This window comes from Eutrigla gurnardus (genome assembly GCF_963514095.1).
Source record: "Eutrigla gurnardus genome assembly, chromosome: 10".
Lineage (NCBI taxonomy): Eukaryota > Metazoa > Chordata > Actinopteri > Perciformes > Triglidae > Eutrigla > Eutrigla gurnardus.
In genome coordinates, this window is record NC_139924.1 from 3,233,704 (window position 1) to 3,245,990 (window position 12,287).

The following is a 12,287-nucleotide window of genomic DNA, read 5'->3' on the forward strand; positions in this document are numbered from 1 at the left end:
ATGTTGTTGTTTGGACCACAGACAGCCTCTGGTTCCTCCACATAATCTGGTCTGGTCTCTGGACTAACTAAAGTGTGAAGTCATGCTTTGTTAGGTCTCTCTGCAAGACCACAAGCTAACTACTTTTAAAATGCTGGTCTTCTGAATGGAGTCTAGATTGATAGCTGCTCCATCAACAAATATGGTCATCGAGACATAAATACGGCAGCAACCTTGTTGTTTGGACCACAGACATAGTCTGGTCTGGTCTCTGGACTAATGTGAGCTACTATTGACTACTACTATCTATCCTAATTGTCCTAACAGGAGTACTACATAGCAGATGCTTCTGAGGACCAAGTGTTTGTGTGTGTGAACCACCTGAACAACGTGACACACCTCTACATCTCAGACACGCAGGGCCTGTCCTTCTCTCTGTCACTGGAAAACGTCCTGTACTACAGTCCTGAGGGCTCCGGCAGCAACACACTCATCAGGTACTACACACACACACCTACACACACACACATACATACACACACACCCACATACGGACGCACACACACCTCCATCAAGCAGCTCCTTCTGGGGTTCCAGAGGTGTTCCCTGGCCCACATGACAGCATATCCTGGGTCTTCTCCTGGTTTACAGGGAGGTATCCTGATCACACACCTGAAGCCCCTCAGCTGGTTCTGTGAAATGCACAGGACCAGCTTCTTCTTCTAATTGTAATTGCAAACTATTAAGTACTATAAAGACATTTCATTGTGTAAACATTCTGATGAAATGTAGCTGAAGTGGAAGTGACATGGAGATTGACCTCCATTGTTGGTCTGGTCTTGCTTGTCGGGTGGTGGTGCTTCTCTGTGTGCAGCTGCTGATGTGTCTCATGTTAACGCGTTGCCCTGTGGATCCCCGAGCCTTCTGTTTCTGGAAAAACAAACATGCTGTTCTTGGTGAAAGTGTGCGTGGGTTCACATCGTTTCTGGGTAATGAAGTTCCCGCTTCCTGTTCACCTCTCTCTGTTGCCTCGTGCAGCTGTCACATCAGAACGCTGATGCTCTAAGTGGATGTGTGTGATCCGGTGTTCTTGTGCAGTGAACAACATGAACAGGGATTTGTTTTTTCAACCCTTAAGAGTTCTTTAAAAAAACTAAAAGACAAAAAATCCCACCATCCCAAAAAAATATGAATGTTTTTCACTTTAAACGAGTCAGTCTTTTAAAACAACTTCAGCCCTAAATATACATAAATAATATTAATTATATTTTTGAGATTTTAACCCTTTAAAGCACATGACTTCACAGTTTTGTTATTGAAAATAACAAAAATAATTTCCATAAAAACACTTCAAAAGTATATTATTATTATTGTTACTATTATTATTATCCATCCATCGTCTACCGCTTATCCTGTCTTCAGGGTCGCGGGGGTCTGGAGCCTTGCAGCCATTTATTATTTTTTGTTGTTGTTGTTGTTGTTATTATTATTAGGCCCTGAGATGGGTCAATGATTGGCAGCAACATTGATTCTGATGCATTATTTTTTTTTTGCAGTGTCAGATTTAAAAAAAACTGCACTTGTGTCCCTGGAGACTAGAAAATATGATATATTAATATTGTTTTCTACTTTAAACAAATAAGTCTTTTAAAACTACTTCAGCCAGAAATATATATACAAAATATTAATTTTATTTTTGGGATGTTAACCCTTTAAAGCTTGTTTACATCACTACACACATTTTTTTTTATCAAAAAAACCCCCTAAAATAATGTCCTTTAAATCCATTTAAATAATGGAAGAAATGACTGAGCATCACGTTCTGCTGAGAATTCGACAAAAGAAGCCTCTGTTGTACAGTAGATGCTAGCAGAAGTGGATGCTTTAATGCAGGTAGAACTCTGCTCCTTCATCTCTAGTTGTCTCAGCAACCCCGGGACATTATACTAATGATTCTTATTATTAAAACAATATGTATATATTTATAAAACTGGGCTATTAATCAGTCGACTGGTACAGCCAAAAATGTGTTAATTGGCAATGGCAAAGTGTGGTTTTGTTCCAGCCATGCAGACCAGTTAGAAGCTTTAAACCCTGAATTAAGACTGTAAGCAGCATCTAAACATTGACTTGTTACATATGCGGTTGTTAGAATCAATACTCAAAAAGACTCAAGTTCTACAGAATCAGATAAGATCATGTCAGAGCGATAGGTGTTTCAATTTAACCAGTGACCGTGATAACAGGTGACTTTCAGCTGGTAGTAACTTCAGGAAATGGTTGGCGTAAATGATAAATACAGATGGATTTAAAATAGATAGATAGAGGCTTTTATGTTCCGTTTGTGTTTTCAGCAGCTGTCACTACGAGCAACTACACATTGGCCTGAGAGTCACCAGTTAAAGTGGCAGTCTGTAACATTTTCATCTATTTAATTGTCTTTTAAGTTTCTATCTATCAAAGAGTGAGTTAAACAATGGTGGTTGATCATGTGACCCAAAGTGCGTGTACTTGCTGCTTTGCCCAGAAATAGGATCTCCGTGTCTGTGGCCACATTCACGCAAAATTCTCAATGAGTTTGATCTTTCTACGTCAGTCAGCAGCGGTTGGTCTGCAGGTGGAGCTACTCACGGAAGTATGCTGCATTTACTTGTAATCGGAAATCTGTAACTTCCAACTGCTGAGTCAGGCTCCCTCTAGTCTAAAGTGTTTGACCAGGTACATTTCATTACTGCTGACTCACAATGGAGGATCATCAGGCAGAAAAAGAAGACCATTCAACTTCCAGTCCAAGAAAAAGAAACAACAAACTAATGGAATTGAAGAAGGAAAGTCATCAAGAAGCAAAGTGACCGCCAACGAGGGAAAACCACGGACCTCCTTTCAGTGTGGAGCATTTGAAGGCATCACGCAGATGAGAGACAGTCGACACTGTTGGGTGAGGGAGATGCGGGGTGCAGTCGAATAGTCTATTTTGCCTAGGAAGGTTCCTAACTGAAGAAATGACCCGGAAGTGAACAAGTGGCCGCCATGATAAGAGCCATTTGAATTCTCTAAATGCAAAGATAAGGAGCTCCAAGGCTTCCTTTCAGATCTCCTTTAGCATCGGTTACAACGGACCTTCCTATACGAAAGGAAAGGAGATCACGCCGACCCACAATTCTTTGCGAGAGCAACATTTTAAGTGCCGCACACCTCGGCCGTTCATGAAAACAAATGATATGTGCATTTGCATATTTAACTCTAACTTTCATGCAGACATATAGTAATTGGAATTGTGTTGATAAATGTGACCAGCCATGGCAAAACCAGGAACAAGTCGGCTTCGGGGCATTTTGAGTTATTCACATTTTTTATTATTTTATTATTTGAGTAGGTGCTAGTAGGTTTCCAATGATGTCTAACACATGGAAATCCGATAATATTTGACGAAGTTGTGGCCATTTGAATGTATGCTTCTCTGAAAACCGTTCACTGAGAAAACTTGCCTGAAAGTTTTGCAAATCTCACCTCACCTCACCTGGCGAGCAAGGAAACACAATGGTGCTCATTTGCATCTCATTCAGATAAGCCCCCCCTACAGGTGTCACTCAGTGATATCTGGTATCTGTTAGCCTGCAGGCACCGTCTAAGTAGCTAGTGCTAATGATTTAGCAACTAGCCTATTGTCCTCAGGTAGGCTAGTTGCTAAACTACACTCAACAAAAATATAAACGCAACACTTTTGTTTTTGCTCCCATTTTTCATGAGATGGACTTAAAGATCTAAAATTCATTCCAGATACACAATATTACCATTTCTCTCAAACATTGTTCACAAATCAGTCTAAATGTGTGATAGTGAGCACTTCTGCTTTGCTGAGATAATCCATCCCACCTCACAGGTGTGCCACATCAAGATGCTGATCTGACATCATGATTAGTGCACAGGTGTGCCTTAGACTGTCCACAATAAAAGGCCACCCTGAAATGTGCATTTTTTTGCTTTATTGGGGGTCTGGGGACTCAGAACCAGTCAGTATCTGGTGTGACCACCATTTGCCTCATGCAGTGCAACACATCTTCTTCGCATAGTTTATCAGATTGTCAATTGTGGCCTGTGGAATGTTGGTCCACTCCTCTTCAATGGCTGTGCGAAGTTGCTGGATATTAGTGGGAACTGGTACACGCTGTCGTATACGCCGGTCAAGCACATCCCAAACATGCTCAATGGGTGACATGTCAGGTGAGTATGCTGGCCATGCAAAAACTGGGACATTTTCAGCTTCCAAGAATTGTGTACAGATCCTTGCAACATGGGGCCGTGCATTATCTTGCTGAAACATGAGGTGATGTTCATGGATGTATGGCACAACAATGGGCCTCAGGATCTCATCACGGTATCTCTGTGCATTCAAAATGCCATAAAATGCACCTGTGTTCTTCGTCCATAACAGATGCCTGCCCATACCATAACCCCACCACCACCATGGGCCACTCGATCCACAACATTGACATCAGCAAAGCGCTCACCCACACGACGCCACACACGCTGTCTGCCATCTGCCCTGAACAATGTAAACCGAGATTCATCCGTGAAGAGAACACCTCTCCAACGTGCCAGACGCCATCGAATGTGAGCATTTGCCCACTCAAGTCTGTTACGGCGACGAGCTGGAGTCAGGTCAAGACCCCGATGAGGACGACGAGCATGCAGTTGAGCTTCCCTGAGATGGTTTCTGACAGTTTGTGCAGAAATTGTTTGGTTATGCAAACCAATTGTTTCAGCAGCTGTCTGAGTGGCTGGTCTCAGACGATCTTGGAGGTGAACCTGCTGGATGTGGAGGTCCTGGGCTGGTGTGGTTACACGGTTGGATGTACTACCATATTCTCTGAAACTCCTTTGGAGACGGCTTATGGTGGAGAAATGAACATTCAATGCATGAGCAACAGATCTGGTTGACATTCCTGCTGTCAGCATGCCAATTGCACGCTCCCTCAATGCTTGTGGCATCTGTGGCATTTTGCTGTGAGACAAAACTGCACATTTCAGAGTGGCCTTTTATTGTGGGCAGTATAAGGTACACCTGTGCACTAATCATGATGTCAGATCAGCATCTTGATGTGGCACACCTTTGAGGTGGGATGGATTATCTCAGCAAAGCAGAAGTGCTCACTATCACACATTTAGACAGATTTGTGAACAATGTTTGAGAGAAATGGTAATATTGTGTATCTGGAATGAATTTTAGATCTTTCAGTCCATCTCATGAAAAATGGGAGCAAAAACAAAAGTGTTGCGTTTATATTTTTGTTGAGTGTATTAGCATCACAGTCAATTCAAGCAATGCCAACAGGCCCCTTAGCACCTTAAGGTGTGTACACACCGGAAGAACTGCCCGACTCGCGTCGGTAAATTCGGCGTCGGCTACTTAATATGGCCGACTCGAACAACGACATGGGCGGTTCACACCTACGGAATTACAGCCGACGCCATACGTTCCGCGCTTGCGCGAGATGTAATGTCTCCAAAACAACAGGCGGCGCTAATCTGTATTGTGGGCCAAAAAACACGAAAACCGGAAGTAGCCGGTCCTCTCTAGACCACCTTCTTCGATTCCACTGGTTATCTGGTATGTTTACCATCGTCACTTCCGGGCGTCACTGATTCGCTAGTCAAGCTGCTAGCCTCCACCAATCAGAATGGTAAAAGAATGACCGACTCGAATGGCGGATTACACATTTGAATCGGCTGAAATGAACGCCGACGTGGGCCGATTCGAGCGACCACACCAAGGAGACTCATGTCACGGATGCCGACTCTCTCAAAGACGCCGATTTTCGGTCCGGTGTGAGCCCGCCTTTACTGTTAAATCAGATGCCCACATTACGAGCCAAAAACCTCCCATTACAGCTTATTTTCGATGTGCATACACTTTTAAAACGACAGTACTGAGCTAGCTTAGTTAAGCAAAGTAGATAACTTGGATGTTAACGGAAACTCACCCCATAAGAAACTGAAAAGTATACCTGCAGAATTCTTTGGCTCCGATGAAATAAGAGGTCCGGGCGGACTTTCTTTTCATCTGCGGCTATTTGGTGGATGCAGTCATCTCCGACGTAATACTGTATCTCCGATTTATCTCTTTCGGCAGATAAAGAATCCATCCATATGCTGTACATAAGCTCTTGAGAAAGTTTGTCGCTACATGAACGTCTTCCAAGGAGAGAGTTCTCCTTTCTCCTTCCGTAGCATTTGCAGTCAAAGGTACGGATTTCCTCCATTTCGCTGTCTTTATCCCGTTGAAATGTATCCATAGCGTCTGATATCTTCCGCTCCAGCTGATCTGCTGCGAGGGACACGGGCACTGAATAAGTAGCCATGCGTTTCGCTTCTAACATGCAGCTGATTTGCCAAAAAAATAACAACAGCATGTGAATGGCCAACGGTGATCAGTATGGAAATAAACTGCAACGCCGTACAGGTCCCTGCAGGGACACAGACAACAGCCGATTTTTTCCGGAACTACAAATACAAAATGTATTTATTTTATTTTTTTACGGCAACCAATACTGTTATCTGAAACATGGAGTGGCTTCTTCATGATCTCAACTTGCATATTCTGCAAAAAAACAAAAATCACTAATTTTGAAAAAGAAAGCTTATTTCGTCTTTTACACAAATTCGTCCCACCCGACTTGTTGCTGGTTTTGCCATGGCGGGTCACAAATGTGTGTGGACAGTGATAATTGAATGGTATTTTTGATTTATTTAAATCATGGTACAAATCTTTGACAGAAACGAAACTAAAACCACAAATGAAATATAAATTCAAAAAAACGGTCAAACAGGAAGGAGGAGCTGCTGGACCTGAAGCCGGTCAGTGAACCAGCTGCTATAGAACCAACAACATGGGGAGAAGTGGAGGACGCGCTTTTTCTAGTCCATTATTGTAGTTTTCCAGTACAGAGGCACGTCAATCACCGGTGTTGATCATCAGCTGTCAATCATCAGCAGCATTATAATGATGTAGCTTAGTGAAAGTCCAGTCGGATTCTCTGAGCACCGCGGTCGACTTTTCCTAAATCCTTCTCCTATCGCCTTTCCTTAACCCTGTGACAGTTTCTCCAGAGGTCAAGGAATAGGAGGTAGGACCTAATTTTTTGACAATTCGACTGCACCCGAGGTCCCAGAGGCTCGCCTGCAGTTCCATCTAGGGCCACAGAGGCCGCTAGAAGCAAAGCATCTCAAATCTTACAGACTGCCTTCTCTCCCCTAACCTTGATGATGAATATGTATCCCTTCTGTGTTTCAGGTACTTTGCCAATGAGCCTTTTGCAGACCTGCACCGTGTGGAGGGACTGCGAGGAGTCTTCATTGCCACACTCATCAACGGCTCAGTCAGCGAGGACAACATGCGATCTGTCATCACTTTTGACAAGGGGGGGACATGGGAGCTGCTTCAGCCGCCTGCTGCTGACAGCCTGGGGGGAACTGTGGACTGTCAGGTAAAGCAACAATCCACATTTATTATGGTGCTTTTGAATGTAATCTAATTAGCTTGTGAGGTCTTATCTGCAGCACAGTGTTTTCACCAAGCTGTGCCACCACAGGAAGCAAACAATGTGTAGCTGCTGTGGAGAATAACGTGTTGGTTTATGACCGTCTTTCTATTTCTATGAAGTACAAATGTTGTCTCTTGGGTCTATGGTCCCCCAGAGGTCTACGATAGTAGCTCATATTAGGCCAGAGACCAGACCAGACTATGTGGAGAAACCAGAGACTGTCTGTGGTCCCCCAGAGGTCTAGATAGTAGCTCACATTAGTCCAGAGACCAGACCAGACTATGTGGAGTCTGAACTAGGACCAGTCCACGTGGGTCTTGCTAGATCCAGTGAATCCAGGTTAGTGAAATCCACCTAGCACCTCTGGATGATGTCATGAACCCAGACAGAATGTGTTTGGTTTCCTGGTGGATCTGGGACTTCAACATGTACAAGGCAGCAATAGTGGTGATTTCAGCCCTGAAGGGGGAAACCTGGTTGGGGTCTACATGGAGGGACCCCCCTCCTCCTCTGACGCGTCTAGCGCAAGTGACGAAAATAAACATGAATGATCTTGTGGATCAAATGCTGGCGTTTGGTGTGGACACACCTTCAATCTCATGATGAACAGTGAATGGGTGGTAGAGTAGAGAGAATAGTATTGAAACCATCCTAAACACCATCATCTGCCTTTCCTCACCCCTTCAGCTCAGTAAAGGTTGCTCTCTACACCTGGCCCAGCGCTGGAGCCAGCTGTTCAACATCCAGCTGAGGAGGATGCCGATTTTATCCAAGGACTCAGCACCTGGACTCATCATGGCCACAGGTGGGACAACAAGCTGCCACGTCACTGATAAAGACTAGATTTCAAGACACTCAATACTTGTGTGCAGGAGTCAAGCGTCAGCACCACGTATTTTAGTGGTTAGGTTGTGCCTTTTAACTTTTAAAATGCGATTGCATTCGACCAGCAGTTACTCACACTACCCGATTGGACTATAAACCCATGGAATCTGTGGATTGGAATGGAAGGTTTCAGTAAGTTTAGCAGGCGTGTCTGTATGAGTTTAGTCAAGAGAAAACTTTGGGCACAATCTGTTGTTCGATGGTCTCACTGATGTCTTTGGAGCCAGGCAAGCTTTTGTTAGTTTAATAACACCTTCATCTTGACCTCAAAACACAAGTTAGTTCACCACACACAGGAAACAAGCTATGTAAGCTGTAACCGGCTAATCATCCTCTGTGGTATTTGAGCTGCCTTTATGTTCTTTGTAATCTTCCTGTATTGCCCAAAACACAACACACGCGATTGCAGGGCTGGTTTAGTGTGCCAGGATGTTTAAGTTTGTCTTCTTCATTTTGTGTTGCCACTCCAAACCTGGAAATCTAAGTCAAAAGTCATAAAAAGGTCCTGCGTCCATCAAAGAAAATGTTTTCCCAGCTGCGATGGCCAGGTGCTCTCCTGAAAGTGCCAAGCTGAAAAAAGTTAGCTTCATAATTCAAGGTCAACTTTACAGCTAAGTGTTAAAGTCATCTTAGTAGCTAACTAGCATTGGTAGCATGGTAGTGACCTGTCAAACAGCAGGTAGCCCCGCCCCCTAAAGCATCCCCTGCTTTCTGGTCTGTTGGACTCTAAATGGACCATAATGTACTAAATGAACATCATGCTGGATTGAAGAAGACTTGAAACTAGAGATTGAGACCATAAACTCATGTGTACAATGTTTACATTGTTAATGATATAATACATCAAGAGAGAAGTAGGACCATTTTCTCATAGACTTCTATACAATCAGAGAGGAGTCGCCCCCTGTTGGCCCCAAGTCAGGAACATATTAGTGTGTGGTGTAATCCCTGATTACATTGATGTATGGATTCATTGGACTGAAGGGTCCCTGCCTGTATTTCAAAGCCTCTTCTCAGCTGGTGGAAACTGGCACTGATAGTCCAGGGGTTCAAGTGTCTTTTGGAAGTCATATTGGTTAATTTTCATTAATATATCATTTTGCGTCATCCCAGTCACGGTTGTGGGCTCTTAGTGAGAACAAAGGAATTTCAGTTTTTCTTTTCTACAATTCTGATTGTTATTTTTCTTTGTTAATTGCCTAAGCAGATGATTCCTGATAGTCTGCCTGAAAGCAAAAGCAGTGGTCAAATCCAGTAATATTCAGGGGAAACCCCTGTAGTGTGTGTGTGTGTGTGTGTTTGTGTGTGTGTGTGTGCGTGTGTGTCTGTGTGCGTGTGTGTGTGTGTGTGCGTGTCTGTGTGCGTGTGTGCATGTGTGCGTGTGTGCGTGTGTGTGTGTGTGTGTGTGTGCGTGTGTGTGTGTGTGTGTGTGTGTGTGTGTGTGTGTGTGTGTGTCTGTCTGTGTGTGTCTGTGTGCGTGTGCGTGTGTGTGTGATTGTGTGTGTGTAAAATGCCCTTTTTGTCCTCTGATTGCAGGATCTGTGGGCAGGAACTTGGCCAACAAACCCAACGTGTACGTGTCGAGCAGCGCTGGAGCTCGCTGGAGAGAGGTCAGTGCAGCATCTCACACTCAGAATCCAGAACCTTCACCAAGTCCCATTGGATTTCATGTCAGTGCCTGTTCATGCACCCAGGCATTATGGACCATATGAGACTCTGTAGGGCGGGTTCAGGTGCATGCGCCCCAGGAAGAAAATGCTATGCATTTTAAAGTGAAATGCATCGATGTGGTTCACTTATCGAGCCAGATTAAGAGGCTGTGGGGGATTATGTGCTCTGGTCGTGGTGGAACGTACCATATTCTTATTACCCAATATAAATCAACTAATAAACTATGATTTATTACTAAGTGGTGTGTAATGATTAAGTACATTAAGTAATTTAAAAGAGCGTTAACTTTACCAGCTATAACCGATAAAGTGATGAACCCAATCAATGATCATAATCCAACAATATGGCTTGATACAACATTGATCCCAGCTCGGGATTTTATTGGGGCTCAGGATAAAAAACGCTCACAATAAGTTGCTTGATTGGTGTATTTCTATTATTAGGATACTATTATATAACATCATGAGTGACTTGAAAACTCTCGTGGTAGACAAGTGAAAATAGAGCCTGATTTTAAAAATACAGGATACAAAAATATAATTTAAAATGTATAATGTATCCTTTATTTATACAGGGAGACTTAATGATTCATAACCATCTTATTTCAGATTATTTAATAGTTTTTCACTAAAAAAGAAGTGTCTGTGCGAAAATGTGAGATTATCGGGATAATATTAATTATTTTGGCCAGGATAATCGTAAAGGCGAGTCCACACCGGAAGAACTGCCCAACTCGCGTCGGTAAATGAAGTCGGGCTACTTAATATGGCCGACTCGAACAACGACATTCACACCTACGGAATTACAGCCGACGCCATACGTTCCGCGCTTGCGCGAGATGTAATGTCTCCAAAACAACAGGCGGCGCTAATCTGTATTGTGGGCCAAAAAACATGAAAACCGGAAGTAGGCGGTCCTCTCTAGACCATAAACAGAGAGCACGCTGTCCTCACCAGTCACTGTTGTCAGCAGAGTGAGGTTGTAGACTGTAGTTGTGATTACTCTCTGAACGGAAAAATCTAAAATGTTGGATGATGTCGATATGGAGACACTGGCCTTGTCAGCTCTCGCACTTATTCTGGAAGAAGACAGTCGTAAGCGGTATCTGGTATGTTTACCATCGTCACTTCCGGGCTTCACTGATTCGCTAGTCAAGCTGCTAGCCTCCACCAATCAGAATGGTAAAAGAATGACCGACTCGAATGGCGGATTATACATTTGAGTCGGCTGAAATGAACGCCGACGTGGGCCGATTCGAGCGACCACACCAAGTAGACTCATGTCACGGACGCCGACTCTCTCAAAGACGCCGATTTTCGGTCCGGTGTGAACTCGGCTTAACATGAAATGTTCACGGACGTGTCTCCAGTCTATCACAGGGCTGATTAGAGAGACGGACAACCACTCACACTCACATCAGTTTACCTGCATGTCTCTGGACTCAATTTGCCTCAATGTGTGGCTCGCATCAATGGTAAAATAATATTAGGGCCTATGAGTGTAATTAACGGGCACACCGCTTCATCTGCTCTCTGTCTGTTTCACCAGGGGAGCGGGGCAGACACACACGCACACACGCACACACACACACACACACACACACCCACACACACACACACACACACGCACACACAGTGATCGATAGTGTTGGGGAATAAGCAGGAGCAGATTCGGTTATTAATAGATAATTATTAATATCAATACAATTATGGATATTAATAGGAGTAATAATATAATATAAAAAGTGGGTGGTATATTGTGACTCCTCCGTAAATGATTGCACATACACTTACATATTTATGCACATTTGTATGGTCTCTGAACGACAAGGAATTACAATAAGAACTTAGAATGTTTCTTCAGTAAATGTCTTAATTTTGATTCATCAACCACATGATTAGACACCATTTGATGGAAACAATGCTCTGAAATTGTAAAAAAAACAACAAATTAAAGCAGATTTCATAGGCTTCTAAATAATATCTGTATGCATCACATCACAAATGAGTCAAATGAGTAAGCAGATATGCTTAGTTGGAGATGGCTTTTGGTATTTTGCAGTCGAGGTGGCTCTCCTGTGGACTTTGTCTTGTAAGTGTGACTCTACTGGAAACAATAGTGAGGATCACTGTTCTGGTCTGACACTCCAGCATCCTGTTTTAACATCACTTGGAGGAAATGGATAATGTCATCAAAGAGTTTGGAGAA

The 12,287-nt window shown here is 43.4% G+C and overlaps 1 protein-coding gene across 2 annotated transcripts in view; it reads left to right on the plus strand.

Annotated features, from left to right (window-relative positions):
* sorl1 (sortilin-related receptor, L(DLR class) A repeats containing) overlaps window positions 1-12,287 on the plus strand; it is a 93,731-nt gene that overhangs the window by 38,428 nt on the left and 43,016 nt on the right. For both annotated transcript variants that reach the window (XM_084019911.1, XM_084019910.1), the window contains exons 8-11: window positions 307-476; window positions 7,274-7,466; window positions 8,211-8,328; window positions 9,945-10,018. In XM_084019911.1, coding sequence (XP_083876037.1) covers window positions 307-476; window positions 7,274-7,466; window positions 8,211-8,328; window positions 9,945-10,018 — 555 coding nt within the window. The remainder of the gene's footprint in view (window positions 1-306; window positions 477-7,273; window positions 7,467-8,210; window positions 8,329-9,944; window positions 10,019-12,287) is intronic.